Raw genomic sequence first — 15,201 nt, forward strand, 5'->3', positions numbered from 1 at the left:
ACCTCCCTGTAGGAGGGAAAGGGGAGCAGCTGGCTCCTCTTGAGGACTATGCTTGCCAAAGTGGCTCTGCAGGCCTCACCCAAGTGAGCAGGCAATAGAATAAGAAAGGGCTTAACAGAGAATGAAATGCTTTGTGGAAAATGAAAACTGTGGGGACTAAACTAGGGACACAGGGATTTAATGATTCAGCTATGCCAAGGAAGGGAGCAGAGTTCTCCTCAATTTACAGGAGAACAAGAATTTTATTCTGAAATAGCAACAACAGAAAAAAATTCCTGGTTTATTTGCCATTTTTTTTCCTCTGTCCCTACAGAGCCTGTTGTCAAAGACAGCTTTTCCTTCACCTGCAACAAAGGGCCCACCCAAAGGCTTCAGACACCTGAGACTCACTCCTCGTGCTGACTCTGAGGACTCTTCCCAAGCTTCTCTTGTCAACATTAATCCCTTTACACCAGAGTCCTATCGACAAATGCTCTTTCATCCTAATGGCAAAAGGAAGACCAGAGGAGAGCTGTAAGTGAGCTACTCCTAAGCAACAGGCTGAAATCAGACTGTTGGAAGGAGATAAGTAATTGAGATGTTCAATATCTGGGCTTATTTGCTAACAATGAATCACCTACTTCTGCAGTATTCATTGGTGTGGAGTAAATGTTGGCAGGTGTATAAAGGTAACAGAAATACAAATAAAAATCTATCACTGCCTTTGTTCAGGAAGGTAAGTGGGGGATCAAGACCTCTTTAGTGCTGTAGCTGCTGCTTCACCAGCAATAATGAGGCCAGGAGGACGATGCCTCTGGACAATGCCACTGTGTGCTGTGGGCAGTACTGAAATTGCTTTGTGAAGGGCCCCCTAAATGGAAACAAAGAATTCCTAACCTGGGTTTGCAGTCTTTGAGCTAAACTAAACTTGTTTGTCAACTCTATAAAATGCATGATTAGGCTGTAAAGGTTTGGAGGTTCCTTTGACAGATGGTTTCATTTCAAGTTCAGTTGGGTTGCTGCACTGAAATGATACATCAGATTCTGCAAATCTTCTCTTGTAGGAATGATCATCATCCAGGAAGCCAGATTAAACAGGAGCTACCTACAAAGGTGAGTGTCTATACCTTTTCCTCCCACAGACTGGATGTTTGTAAAAGCTTGGTGTTTATTCTGTTATTGGACTATAAACCATGGCACCATGCCAGGCGATGAATACCTATGACAGAAAAGGTTTAAGCTGAACGTTTTAACATTTGTTTGAGATGACCAACTCGGAAAAGGTGGCATGGTTCTTTGTAACGCCAATAGCCAGGTTTATGGAAGAATAACAGTACCCTCTAGCCGAGGAGACTGGAATTGCAAGCAAGTGGTCTTCATGGAAAAACTACACCCACAGAGCAAACCTGCAACCAGCAACATCCAGGGCTGCCACAATTATTGTTTTACCTAGAGGAAAGCCTCAAGTAACTTGTGAATTACTGAAGTACTGTTCTGCATGAGTGCTAATGAGATTGAATATGTAATATAGGTATAAAATTGTGTACTAGGAGGTGTTTTTACAACCAAGCTTTATAAGATAGTATAAAATACAGCTGCCTTATGAAATGCAAGCTGTTGGTAAGGGCTGCTGTTTCATGTGAGCCACATTTTACTGGCTGTGAGAACCAACTCTTACCTCCTCCTCTGTAAACTCATGTACCATCAACTGCAACAATCACAACAGTGGTTTCTGTGGAGCTGCCGTCCCTGTAAGGGATGCAGGAGGATGGAGAAAAATCATTTAGTCCACTCTTGTTGTGCACTTCATGCTCTAGTGCTTGTGTTTTCTTTACTTCTTCCCCCTGCCAGTAGGCATCACTCTACCAGCAGTTCCTAGATCCCTAGTGGCCATTATTGTAGCAATAATTATGTTCCAACAGTTCTGCCAGCTTTCAACCCTTTGTGGAAAAGTGTCTCCAAGTGAGATATCAGTGGGAATACAAACAAATGCACTGAGACCAGCTAATCTGCCATTGGTCAGCAGCTGGTGCTTCAAACCTGGAGAGCCTGAGCTGATGCAGAATGACCTTGGCTGCAGGCAGCCTCAGCTGCCAGGGTAAAGCAGCTCTTGTACAGCTGGGGTCACAGGGAGCCAACACACCAAGCTTCTCTCCTGAGCTCAAAATAGACAATAGATCTAAGGTCTCTTCAAGTCCTGTCTTTAGGCCAACACATTGTTCTTGCTTGTTCATCCCTGACTGACTGCACCAGCTGTGGGTTTAGCAACTGGTCTGACTTGTCAAGAGAAGGGATGTGGTGGAAGTAACCAAATGAGGCTTGAGCATATACAGCCAACTAAATTTCTCCTTAACTACAATTTCTGCCTCTGTGGCTAACAAGTCCTGATTTCATGAAACCAATCCAACAGCCTTGCAACCTCACCAAACCAGGGATGGTGGCCTTTAAATGGTCTGAAAGCACACACAAGTGAAATTACCATTTCAAGAACTGACCACCTGCACATCTGCCTGCAGGGATGTCCAGAATGGGATAGGGAGCAGTGTGAGTGCTCAGTGACAAGTGTTACACGCCTCTAAAACAATGACAGCTATAAAGTCTTTTAACTCCTCTTTGTCTTTATGAATTTGCAGAGATATACTCTGAAAGCAAGCAATATGGTTTCCCGCTACAAGAAGGAGTTCCTGGAACTAGAAAAAATTGGTGTGGGGGAATTTGGCTCTGTCTACAAGTGCATCAAACGCCTTGATGGATGTGTTTATGCCATCAAACGCTCCAAAAGGCCTCTGGCAGGATCCTCAGATGAGTGAGTGTGCTGGCTGGAAACTGCTGGTTGAAATGATGGGCATGTTCTCAAAAGGTGTGATGGGAAGGAGGGGGTGTGACTCTAAAGGCATCTGATGGGTAGCATGAGCAAAAAGTGCTGCTGCACTTCCAAGTAACAGCTGTGAGTGTGGGGCAAGATACCACTACACAGCTATTGCATATAAATGTCTAGGGAAGGGAGAAGTCACATGCACTGCAGAGTGAGAGGATACCATACCTGAACACCTTGGGTCCATCCAGACAGTTTATTTACAATATCTGTCAAGAAGTTTATTTGACAAACACACAGCTGTGCCTACCATGTGATATGGCCAGCACTGTTCTTATCTGTATTGACCAACTTGTGGTGTCCTGTATGCTGAAGCAAAGTCTTTGAAGCTGCTGCTGCCTTTGCCTCTTTAACAAGACTTGGTCAGTGATTTGCTTTAACAGCAGCTCAGGGCATTTGAGCAAGGGCAGGGTTTACTTCGGCAGCTGTGAGAGCCAGTCTATCAAAACTTGAGAGAAAGGGAGAACAGAGGGGTTCAGGACTTTCAGGCTGCAAACCAGGGCTCCTCTCCTGGTGCCAAGCAGCCTCTGGCAGGCTTTCACCTCTGCTTTTTCTGTGTGTGCTTCCCTAGGCAGCTGGCACTGCGTGAGGTTTATGCTCACGCTGTCCTTGGGCACCACCCCCATGTCGTGCGCTACTACTCAGCCTGGGCAGAGGACAATCACATGATTATCCAGAATGAACACTGCAATGGTAAGAGCTGGACAGTGCTCAAGGCTGACATCTCAGCATGGGCAAAACTGCCTTCTTTTGTACTGAAATGTGGGGTGTTCTGGCTTACAAGAAAGCAAACCACCCTGGGCTCCATTTCCATGGAGAATCCTGAAAGGGCGCATAATATTTAGATGAAGTTCTGAGTGGTGCTAGTGTTTTAGGAACAGTGAATAACCCTTGTATTACTGGGGTTTGAAAACTGTTTGTCTGTTTTGGCTAGCCTGGAAAAGCTTTCCCCATTGTGATGCTTGGAGTTGGAACTAGGTAACACTTGATAGGAGTGACTCAAGAGCTGCTGATTTAAGGGCAGATCTTAACAAGATCCTGTAATGGAGGTGGCTAGTGACTGGTAGAGATGAAGGCACCTTGCATCTTGACTGGAAGAAAGGGCTGACAATTGCAGAGGAATGGAGCAAATGATGAGGCAAAGTATAAATGGGGTGCTGCAGGCAGGTAAACTCCTACCTGTGTTTGCCTTTGGCAATACCGTTGCTTAAGAGAAATTGCAAAAGATAACTATAGCTACTAGAGCTGCTGAATGCAGAAATGTAATGTTCGTCTTTGGGTGGCACCTGTAGTCTTGGGGCTCACTGAAGGGTGGTGACTTTGGAGAATTGCTTTCAAATCTGATGGAGGCAGCTATGAAATGTGGTGCTTATTGCTGCAGGATTGATGAGTTGCTTGTGTTCTGGTGGCTGAACATCTGAGACTAAAAGAGGGGTGGTGAAAAGTATGGAGACAGAGGCTATGATATCTTCTAGCTCTGAAATAGCCAGTGTCTCAATGGAGATGCACAAAACTGTGTTGAATGTTAAGGCTTTTCAGTTGAAAATCTGCTAGTGGGACCTTAATTTCCTTGTTCCACCATTCCTGTACCTGCTTTGTGCATCTAAGCACAGCAGAAGAAGTTTTTGTTGTTGACTTGCAGCAGCACCAGCATTGTTGACAGGTCAGCCCTCCTGGCAGGATGTAGAGCTGTAGGCTGGAGGTAGAATTGGAGTTGTTCATCCTTGTCCACCAAGAGACTGGGCATTCTAGGGCAGTGGGAAGGCTGAATGGTCATGTCCCAGTTTGCTTGCTAGAGCACACAGAGCTGGTGTGGTTGGGGTTTGTCACTAGCAGGCCTCCAAGTGTTCTGGGCAGCTGGGCTATTTCAAATGTGCTGTCACGTGAAACCCGTGTCAGGTCTCAGACTTTTTTTCCCCCTAGGTGGGAGTCTCCAAGATGTGCTGCTGGAAAATGCAAAGCTTGGGCAGTATTTCCCAGAAAGAGAGCTGAAGGAAATATTGCTGCAAGTCTCCATGGGACTAAAATACATCCACAACTCTGGCCTTGTGCACCTGGATATCAAACCTAGTAAGTGTAGTACCTTCCTCTTTTGTGGAGGGTTTTCCTAGTGATCCCAAAGGGGTAGGATGTGTAGTAAATCCTTTGAGTAGACTGATTGTAGAGCTTCAAAGAGGAGGACCTTGCCTTTGTCTTGTGTATGTTGTTTTGGGACGCTTTAAAAAAAGAATTTGTTTTATTCATGCCACTACTGCTCCTCTGAAATTGAACCTTCTCTGATAGATGGCAGCATTTCACTCCTGTCTCGTGACCTCATCGTAGCTCATGGGAATCACCCTCATACTGGTGGAGCAAGTAGGGCTGCCAGGGAAGATGGGGACTTCCTCATTTACTTCTGTCTTGTTGCACAACACTTGACTTTTGTGTGTGTACCTACCTCGGGGAATTAAGCTCCTGCGAAAAGAGTAACGAGGTTTCCTCTCTGCAGCTCAGGATGGTTGCCTCCAGGGCAATGCTCCTCCCATCATATAGACAATATTCTTGGAGGGGAGCCCCTATTTCCTGCTGCAATTATGCTTCTATCTTAGAGGGCAGGGGGAGGGCAAAGTTTTCACTGGGATCTTTTATTCATAAGACAGAAGTGTCTTATGCCAGCTGTGTGGCTGAATGTGATCTGGTTAGAAAGCTGACTAATGGGTGGGAAGCCAGTTCCTCTGGCTGCAAAGCTGAACTACTTTGACAGGTGGGATTTTTGTTAAGTTGTCAGGCTGCTGTAGACTACTGATATCACCTTATTGCTAAACTTCTGTTTTGCAGGTAATATCTTCATCTGTCACAAGCTGGCAGTTTCAGGCTCTGCTGGGCAGGAGGAGAGTGACAGTGAAGATGAATTCTCTGCTGGTGTAGTGTATAAGATTGGTAGGTTTTAACCTACTTTACAGCTGGCCTAAGATTAGAGCTGCCCATTACTGCCTGAGACTGCCATGTCCTGAAGAGATGTGCACACAAAATTGATAGGATAGTCATGAATGCTCCAATTACTCACCAGAATTAATTCCTCCAAGAAAACAAGTCACAGATAATTCATGTGCTTGTGTTTTCAAGTGCAGATTCCTGAGTTAGGAACAGGCTTGCTCTCTTACTCAGTAATTTTTTGTTGGTGCATATAAAATGCAAACTTTGGTTGCAGGATGGCTTCACTTTACTTTATTATATTTAAGTTGCTTGTTCTTTGTTTCAGGTGACCTTGGACACGTGACATCAATAACAAACCCTCAGGTGGAGGAAGGAGATAGACGGTTTTTGGCCAATGAGATTTTACAAGAGGTACAACTGCTAGAGCAGGGCAGTGGGGAGAGCAGGATGTGAGAGCAAGTGGGGAGACATGGGGTGCAGAGCAGTAATTAGTCTAACTTGTTCCTACCCTTGTCTCCTCTTTCTTCTGTCTGGTCTGGCTGTGAAATCTGTCAAATTAGCATTTCATCATCTGTAGTCGTGTGGGTCTTATGTAAACGCATAGTTCATATGTTAATACTTTATAAGTAGTTACCACTGGATTATGCTACCATTCCCCTTGAAGGGATCAGGGCATTTATCTGTTTGAGGACAGTTGATTTGCATATCCAGCTGAGATGAAACTACTGGATGTGATTTTTGAGAAATATTTTTACCCAGATGTAAAACAAACACTGAACAAATGGTGGGAAGGTGGGAACACACCTCTTAAACTGGCTGCAGTTTTGTCACTCTGGCCAGCAAATCGAAATGGAATTAGTATTGAACAACCAGCTTGGGTGTGTTTAGTTCAGGTGGTGACAATGGGTGTTCTTCAGGTCAGGTATTTAGGTGACAATATTTGTGCTGCAGGTGGTTTTAGGAACCGTTAGATCCATGTATCAGATGGAGTCTTGAGTCTGAGCTGGATAGCTTACTGCCTTGTGGTGAAGGGTGGAGGTGCATGTGTGTTAGGCCATCCTCTGGAGTTACTGCAGTGATCCCAACGTGGCCTGCAAGCTCCTTATGGCTGGGTGAGAGCCAGTGTGCTGTTGGTCAGTGGCACTGCCTGCTGCCAATGTTTTTGTTCTGAAGAGGAGAAAACAGCTTGCTGGGGTGGTGAAGGCAGTGCTATATACACACACTTGCTTGGCTGCTTCTTTTTGAGCTCATACCCCAACTCACCTTAGCTTAGTGTAGCAAGATGTTCCTTTCTAACACCTTTCCCTTCTCTCTGCAGCAATACTGCTACTTGCCCAAGGCAGACATCTTTGCCCTGGCACTCACGGTGGCTCTGGCAGCCGGGGCAGCAGCGCTGCCCCACAACGGGGCCCTGTGGCACCACATCCGCAAAGGCAATGTCCCACACATCCCCCAGAAGCTTCCCCACAGCTTTCTTGAGCTCCTTAAGGTGAGGAAGCATGGATGGTGGCTTTTACAGCTAGCATGTGACAGGAGTGTTAAACGCTGAACTCCTTTGCTTCCTAGCTCATGATCCATCCTGACCCAGCGCAAAGACCTTCTGCCACAGCTCTCACCAAACACCCTGTTCTCCGTCCTTCATGTGGAAAAGCTGTGCAGCTCCAGGAGCAGCTAAATGTGGAGAAATGCAAGACAGCCATGCTGGAAAGGTAGGGCGGGTGTGGGCATGAAGGGGAGAAGGTGTGGGCACAAGCAGCTTTGAGTGGAGGGTGGAAGTTCTGGGAGAATGCACTGGCAGGAATCCCCAGTCAGCCCCTGTGCCTGGAGCTGTGGGGTGGTGGGGCTGTAAAGCAAGGACTAGGAGTGCCCAGGCAGCAGCTGTGCTTCAGCTCTGGCTTGGAGGAGCTGGCTGAGTTACAATAGTGAACTTGAGTGCTTCCTGTGACCACTGGTGATGCAAGGTGCTGATACAAGCTGCAGCCAGTGGGCAGATGAGGAATTGATAATGCACTGAGGTAGCACTTTAGGCATAGAAGGAAGAGAAATATCAGGTGGTGGCAGATATCCTTTTTTACCCTTATTCCCTCCCACTGCTGTTGGCAGTAGTGTTTTGAGGTGCTGGGATCCAAGAACTACCCCACAACCCCTCTAAGTGCAGTGGTCAGCTGGGGAGTCAGTCGGTTTTCTGTGTGGACAGAATAGTGAATGTTCTGGAAGAACAGCAAGTATCAGAAGGGGAAGAAAGGCAATGGGAAAGAAGCAAAGGCCTTTATTGAGGTATTTATGTATGAGATGACACTGATCTAAGTTTCACCATCTACACCTATCTGAAACAATAGCAGAAAAACTGAGCCAGGTGTTCCTCATACTGGTGCCAGCGTTGCTGACCTGATACATACTTTTCTTCTGGTAAAACTTCAGAGTTCCTACCTGTTCAAACAGTAACTCTAGAGATAGCTACAGTAATCTTTGTGTTACCCTCCAGGCTGAGAAGTTGTTCCCTTCCAGCAGCACTGGAGTATTACAGTAACCCTCTCTTGCGAAATTGTTGATGGTTTGTTTCTGTAGCTGGTGGGGGTTCATGCATGACACAGTTTTCTTCCTTTGCTCTTCCTTCCATCTCCCCCCTGCAGGGAACTTAAAGCAGCTCGCCTTGCCCAGACCCTCATGAAGGACCAAGCCTTAGGAAGTGCCAAGTTACAAGAGTCTGAAACCTCTTCTAAGCAGAAGAGCAAGCGTCTGGTGGGAGGGAAGAGCTGTCGCTCATTTAGCTTTACTCTGGGTTTCTGAATTTGTGTTGTCCAAAGACTGCTGAATGGCCCTGTGAAAGCAGAGGGTCTGCACAGACCAATGCCCCATAGTCTCTCTATCATGTTATTTTCTCTTTTGTCCCCCTGCTAAGAGATATTGGCTGAGAAAACAATGACTGGCTTACAGGTGCTGGATAAGGGGATTTAAGGGTGTCCTCAGTCTTTTACCTGTTTTATTTCTTGTGTAACTGGCCTGCTATAGACCCAGATTAACTCTGCTGTGATGAAAGAATGATGTTTTCTCTTCTCACTTCCCTCTTTCTTGAGTTGGGCCCTGTTATTGGTGACTTTGGGTCTGAACACTTGGGCTGGCTGTATCTTTAGAGGGGTGATAGTGGCTGTACAGGGAGACAGCATCTACAGCTGTCTCCTTCTAGGAGCAAGCAGGCAGAGATTATGGCAGCCACTCTTAGCCACCCATTAGGAGCCAGGCTGGTTACACAGCAGTCCTGCAGGGCTCGGGATGCAGCTGGAGTCAAGTTTCACTGAGGGGGGACACAGAGTAATAGGAAATAGTTGGAGTTAAGCAGTGGGAGTTAAGAAAAATGCTCTTTCCAATTTAAGCAACAAAGCTTTTTGTGACTGGGTGCGCTCTGACTTGTTAGGCCCTGATGCCCCATGTGTTTTCTGTCTGTCGGGGAGGTTTCTTTGTTCATGTGGGGGAGGGAATTTCAGTGTTTTGGTAGCTGGGTCTGTCTGTCCCCATTTCCCCTCCAGTATCTCACAGTGGCGCAGCTGCCTGCCTGTGAGCTGCAAAGATGGGGGCAATTAGAGAGGGCTTTTACAGCTTTTTGGAGTTGTCCATGTTAATGGTGGTATGTATTTTGTATTTGAGATCTAACACCCCTCCCTCTCCCCGCTGAATGTACTTTTGGGGGTCCTTATTGCTTGTTTGTGTCGGACAGAGCGCTGCACTGCTGAGGCGGAATAACCCGGTTATTTCCAGCTGTTACTGTTTGGATTATGATGTTGCACATGCTGGCTTTTAACTGTTTAGACCCTATCGTTTCGTGCGAATAAAGGTTTTATCACTTTTTTTAACCGATGACGGAGTGATGGAATTCTGTTGGTTTGTTTTTGGGGGTTTTTTTGGTTTTTTTTTAACCTCCGCGAGCTCTGGGTGGGTGCCCCGCGGGCGATGGGAACGCGGTGCTCGGGCCGCGTTTCCGCCCGGAATCCTTTCCGCCCGCCCCCGTTTCCGCCCGGATCTCCCGCCGTCCCTTTCCTGTTCCGGCCGTGCGCGGGCGCAGCGCGGCGGCCCCGGAGAGGTGCGGAGGGCGCGGAGTCGGGCGGCGGGACCGGGCCGGGCCGGGGCTCCCTGGGGCGCTGCTTCAGCCCTGCTTTTCCCTCCGCAGGCTCGGCGACAGCATGTGGCGGCGACCGGCGTGGCAGGTAGGGCCGTGCGGGGCCAGTCCGGACACGGGGCTGCGCTCGGCCGCTGTCCTGGGGAGGGGAGGGGCGGGCAGAGCCGAGCGCCCCGGAGCCCTCGCTCGGCCTTGCCCACTGGGTCGGGGCCTCGGCGCTGGGTCTGCTCTCGGGGAGAGAGTGGGAGCGCTCTCACGGGTCTGAGTGAGAAATGGGGAATTTCCCGCGTCTTCTGGGAAATGAGCTTTCTTTCCAATTCCTGCACAGGGACCTGTACCAGAATGTTTCTGGGCTTTTCCCCCCCGCCGCCTTTTTTCTAGGATGGAGTATTTGCTGGAGTAATGGCAGTTCCTTTACTGCTTTCCCACTTGCAGTCCTGAGAGTTTTGTGTCCTCGGTTTACCTTTAGAACAAGGGGTCAATGCACCCATTGCTCATTCCAGTGGATGGATGTACTTTTTGGGCATAGTTGGTCAATCTCTGAGATGTAGTGGAGCTATCAGACCTGTTTGTTTCCAAAGACTAAAGCTCTACTCTCCTACAAACCTCCTCCTCTCCCATTTATATCTACAAAAAACCCCGGTAGTTACTACATGTCCCAAAAATAACTGCTGGAGGTATACCTTTGGGCCCCACTTTATTCTTGAGATCTCTTCAACCTTGATTTAACAGATGCTCTTTAATCTTATACCTTCATTTGGCTGAACAGATTTCTTTCCTCAGCTCCCTCATTAGTTACCTGGAAAAGAATATACTTGCAGAACCTCAGCAAGTGTGCAGAAAATGAGATGTAAAGGCTTGGGAGTGCTGTTTGTGTCTTGGAAACTCACGTTTCTCTGTTCCATCAGGTGCTACGCCAGTTTGTAAGACATGAGTCTGATACAGTTACTTCATTGGTGCTTGAAAGATGTAAGTAACTCCTGAGAAGGAATTGGTTACTGTTTATCAGTTTTAGAACGTCTGAAATAGGGCAGGAGAGAAGCAGGTAGGAGTAGTAGCTCCTCAGTGTAGGAGCTAAGAATGTGTTTCAAGCACATGGAGTCCTGTCACTCTGTCAGGTGAAGCAGCACTTCAGGGGGAAAAGAAAAAAGTGCTGATGAGCTGTACCACCTCTCTAGGGCAGGTAGTTGTACTTCATCTGAGGCAGTGGCTTGTGTCTGCTGGTGGCATGGCTTCTAACACCTACCTCCAGCTGTCATGTTTCTCAGACTCCTGGGGCACTTGGGTGTGTGCTGCTGCTCTAGCAGGATTTACTTCAGCCTTTACTATTCACATACTCATCATACACAAGGGATACTTCTCTGAAGGGATATACTGTGTCTGCCTAGGCCTGGTACCAGTGTGAAAACTGATTTTATCATTCAGGGCATGGAGTATAGTAATGCTGTTTTGTTTCAAAGGTACTGCTGTACATTGTTTTATCATAAAACAAATAACAGTCAAGATAAGTAAATACAAATTAGTATCAAGTAATACATGGATATGTCTGTGAAAGAACAGAGAACCTTTGGCTTTTTAAATCTGTTATTTCACAGTGATAATGGCAGTACTGCACAGTCAGCCATCTGCTGGGGCCTGAAAAAACCATATGTCACAAGGGATTAGAGAGTGCTTAGGAAGTGTAGAAAGTTGTGATGGTGGCCCTTGAGAAAAGCTGCTGACTGATGACTTGCCATGCTTAGAACATCCTAATTCACCTGTGTGTGTTTGGTCTCTTGTTTCAGCCATGAATCGTGTTCAGCTGCTTGGTCGGGTTGGACAGGACCCTATCATGAGGCAAGTGGAAGGAAAAAATCCCGTTACCATATTTTCCCTGGCAACCAATGAGATGTGGCGGACAGGAGATAGTGAAGTGGGCCAGGGAGGTGAGTCTGCACGAGCAACGTGTCCCAGGTCACGGCTGCAAGGCCAGCAGCACCACACTTGCAAATCTCTGGGGTGCAGGAAGGTTCCTGTGAGGTCAGCAGAGATGCTGGTGCATTTTTGTGTTGCTTACTGATCCCCAGCAGCATAGATCTGCTGTTGTCCTTCCTCAGAAGGAGGGTGTTGAGTGGGCAGTTTGTCACTGGTGAGGTTTGTCAGAGGCATAGCAGGTTCTGTACTTGTATTTCAGGATGAGAAAAGTAAAGAAAAGATGATTTTTCTCATTGATGTATTATCAATTGGCATCTACAGATGTCTCATTCTCTAAATTCTATTCAGTGTGGCGTGTCTGGGGGGGAAAAATAATAGCATGGGGCACTGTCTTACAGGAAAAGCAGTTTCTTGGTTTGAACTGTGCTTCTGCACAAGACTTTGTTTGGACGGACATTTGGTTCTGAAGTGGGAGATGGAGTGCTAGTATGCTTCAGTTTTCAAATCACTTCTCAAATTGAGAATTCTAATGTGTTGAAACTAATTTCTGAGTGTTGTATTAGAAAGAGGATTTGGCATCTAGCTCTGTCACTTCTGTGTCCCTTAGGTGACATCAGTCAGAAGACGACATGGCACAGGATTTCTGTCTTCAGACCAGGCCTCAGGGATGTCACCTATCAGTATGTGAGGAAGGGGTAAGTGAATAACAAATGTGGGTGAGGCTGTAATACCTTAATTACTGAAATAATTATGGTGACCAGCAACTGTAGTGAGATACAGGTGCCATAAAACAAGTTAGCAGAGCTGCTACAAACAACTGATACAAAAGCTTATGTACTTGGAATCAGATTGTGAATTCAGCATTTTCATCAGGAAGTGTAGTGGTAAGACCAAGTATAGTTATTTCCCCTCTTTGACTTGGAGGAGAAATTTAGGTTGGACATAGGCATGTAAGCTTTACTGTCAAGCTAGTGAGGTCCTGGCACAGGTTGCCCAAAGAACCTGTGGATGCTCCATCCCTGGAAGCGTTCAGAGTCAGCCTGGATGGGGCTTTGAGCAGCCTGATGTAGTGGATAGTATTCCTACCTATGGCCAGGGATTTGGAATGCATGGTCTTTAGGATCCCATTTCAACCCAAACCATTCTGATTAGAGTGGAAAACAGCAGCACAGTTCTCTGACCTAACTAAAATTATTGGGTTGTTTTGTTGGTTTGTTTTTTTTCAGCTCTCGAATCTTTGTTGAAGGAAAGATAGATTATGGTGAATATACAGATAAGAACAATGTGAGGAGACAGGCCACAACAATTATAGCAGGTAAGGAGCAAAGCCCCAAGGTGCACTTTGTCTTTTAGAATGGAAAGGGCCTAGAGGACCTCTGCAATGGAAATTGGTTTGTCTTCATCCTCAGTATCCCCACTCAGGGATTTGGAGAAAATGGATAGTGTATACCAGATTTCCTCTGGCACTGCATGTGAATACACAGAAAATGAGAGTATACAGTTGCAAACTGTTGGTGTCATTTGTTTACCCCACAGAATGGATAAGGAGTAGAATTGTGCCTTGTATTGACACAACAAAGAAAACTAGGAAATCCACTTTTTCCTTGAGCCTTAAAATAGCCTGAGCATCCTGCATCTTTATTGTGGCTAGAGCTGCTACTGTGTTCCTTTTGAGTGGGGGATAAATTAATTGGGTAGTAGAGCAAACATTTGTTTAACAAGTATGTTTAAAAAAACTACAATAGAGGAACAGGGGAAAAGGAATAAGAACTGTCATATTCCTGTATGTTTCTGCAGTCTCTTTAAAAGCTAGCGGTGCTCTAAATTACTGGAAGGGAGAAACAATTCTCTTTAATTATTGTTCTCCTAATAGTTTCTTGTTGAGAAGACCCAGTCTGAAGATGCTTTAGAAATTCCTTAGGCTTGATGAAGTAGGAGCTTCCCATAGTCCTGTAGGCTGTTGACATGGGTAGTGCAGACTGAACATGACAAAAGAAAAAGGAACTAAGCTGTAACTGATGGAGATTGCAGTCAAATAATTAAACCATCATTTAAAAATGTTTCTAGTACCTTTGGCTTTCAGCAGCTTTTCATCAGCTTTAGCATGCTTGTTTCATAGTACAGATGAACGCCTTGCATTGTCTGCTTTCAGGGGATGTAGAGAAAGAGGGCATTGGACACTTTTGTTTTATGAACTATTATTCTGTTCCAAAATCCACATCTTAGCAGCTTATTTTAACACAAGTACCTGGCCTTCATGGTGTGAAGGCTTGCAACATGGCAAAACAATGCTCATGTTAAATTTTTTTCACTTCTTTTCAGATAATGTGATTTTTCTGAGTGACGGTTCTGTGAGAGACAAGGTGTGATGGATCCTGGGTCATTTCATTCCTTTGGTTTCTCAGTGCTTCTTAATTCTGCAATCACGTATATTGCTGTAGTTTCTTTAAGAAATAAATAAAATGTTTGTTACTAGAGAGTACATCTGTGTGTTCTGTTTTCCCATGTGCTCTGTTTCCTTTTTGAATTACATTTTTTTTCTTAAAAGGAAAGGTACCCTAGGCAGCTGTACCAATTCTTGAGCTGATGAATATATAAATGAGAGTCACTCTTGGCATGTTCAGCCATTTGCAAACCTTCTGTCCTTGGCTGCCTTCATCCCTCTCCTGTCTGCAGGGACTGCCAGCCTGATCCCGTGTCACTGTTGACATCCCTCCTCTATTTTGTAACTGTCATTCCCCGTTTTTCATTCACAGTTGGACAGTTAAGTTTTAAAGCAGAACTATTGGTCTTGACTAATGCTCAGGTGGAGAGTTTTGTCACAGACCCAGAGGAGGCCTCCTGTGCATTTGCATCTGTCCCTGTGCTGATCCCAGGTGTTGTCTCTCACCACATCCTGCTTAGGTCTTTGTTGTGGTATTGGGTGTAGGATGATGTCAGCATTCCCATCCAGTCCCTCTTTAGGGTGCTGTTCCCGTGGTTTGCCATCAGGAGGAGCTGGAGGAGCGACTGTCTTGGCTGTGCCCTTGGGGAGCGAAAAACATTCCAGGTTCAGGATTCTTAGTGTAGGAGTGGTGCTTGTTTCACTGTTTTGTTGTCAGTGTGAGAATTACTGTATTAGTGCTATGCAGTTGCTCCTTTAAAAGGTGTTTAATTCTACTACACGGAGAAGGTGAAATTCCCACTGTAACATAATATGATGTGAACAAGGAAAGAAAAATATTAGAAGCGACAATTTCCTGCCTTTAGAGCTGGTGGGATTTTGTATCTCATCTCTCTCTGAGCCCAGTGCAAAACACATTGTCTTCACAGCTCTTCCCCCTACAGAATTCTGGGGTTTTTTTATGTCCTATGAACACTGTCTGTACTAACAAAAACTTCAATTCTTTCAGTTCAGCAGCTG

General features: G+C 45.9%; 1 protein-coding gene across 5 annotated transcripts in view; it reads left to right on the forward strand.

Moving 5' to 3' along the window:
• LOC116994996 (single-stranded DNA-binding protein, mitochondrial-like) overlaps window positions 1-14,280 on the forward strand; it is a 21,766-nt gene extending 7,486 nt beyond the window's left edge. For 3 of the 5 annotated variants that reach the window (XM_033057116.2, XM_033057117.1, XM_033057115.1), the window contains 15 exons: window positions 314-513; window positions 1,044-1,092; window positions 2,613-2,785; window positions 3,426-3,547; window positions 4,778-4,924; window positions 5,672-5,773; window positions 6,096-6,181; window positions 7,089-7,259; window positions 7,337-7,479; window positions 9,936-9,972; window positions 10,793-10,853; window positions 11,669-11,809; window positions 12,406-12,493; window positions 13,025-13,113; window positions 14,121-14,280. In XM_033057116.2, coding sequence (XP_032913007.1) covers window positions 314-513; window positions 1,044-1,092; window positions 2,613-2,785; window positions 3,426-3,547; window positions 4,778-4,924; window positions 5,672-5,773; window positions 6,096-6,181; window positions 7,089-7,259; window positions 7,337-7,479; window positions 9,936-9,972; window positions 10,793-10,853; window positions 11,669-11,809; window positions 12,406-12,493; window positions 13,025-13,113; window positions 14,121-14,167 — 1,656 coding nt within the window. In that variant the 3' untranslated portion in view covers window positions 14,168-14,280. Of the gene's footprint in view, window positions 1-313; window positions 514-1,043; window positions 1,093-2,612; window positions 2,786-3,425; window positions 3,548-4,777; window positions 4,925-5,671; window positions 5,774-6,095; window positions 6,182-7,088; window positions 7,260-7,336; window positions 7,480-8,403; window positions 9,626-9,792; window positions 9,849-9,935; window positions 9,973-10,792; window positions 10,854-11,668; window positions 11,810-12,405; window positions 12,494-13,024; window positions 13,114-14,120 lie in introns of those variants that run through there. The other 2 variants (XM_033057118.1, XM_033057119.1) reach the window with 2 other exon arrangements.
• The last annotated feature ends 921 nt before the right edge of the window (window positions 14,281-15,201 follow it).

Source organism: Catharus ustulatus, chromosome 4 (assembly GCF_009819885.2).
Source record: "Catharus ustulatus isolate bCatUst1 chromosome 4, bCatUst1.pri.v2, whole genome shotgun sequence".
NCBI lineage: Eukaryota > Metazoa > Chordata > Aves > Passeriformes > Turdidae > Catharus > Catharus ustulatus.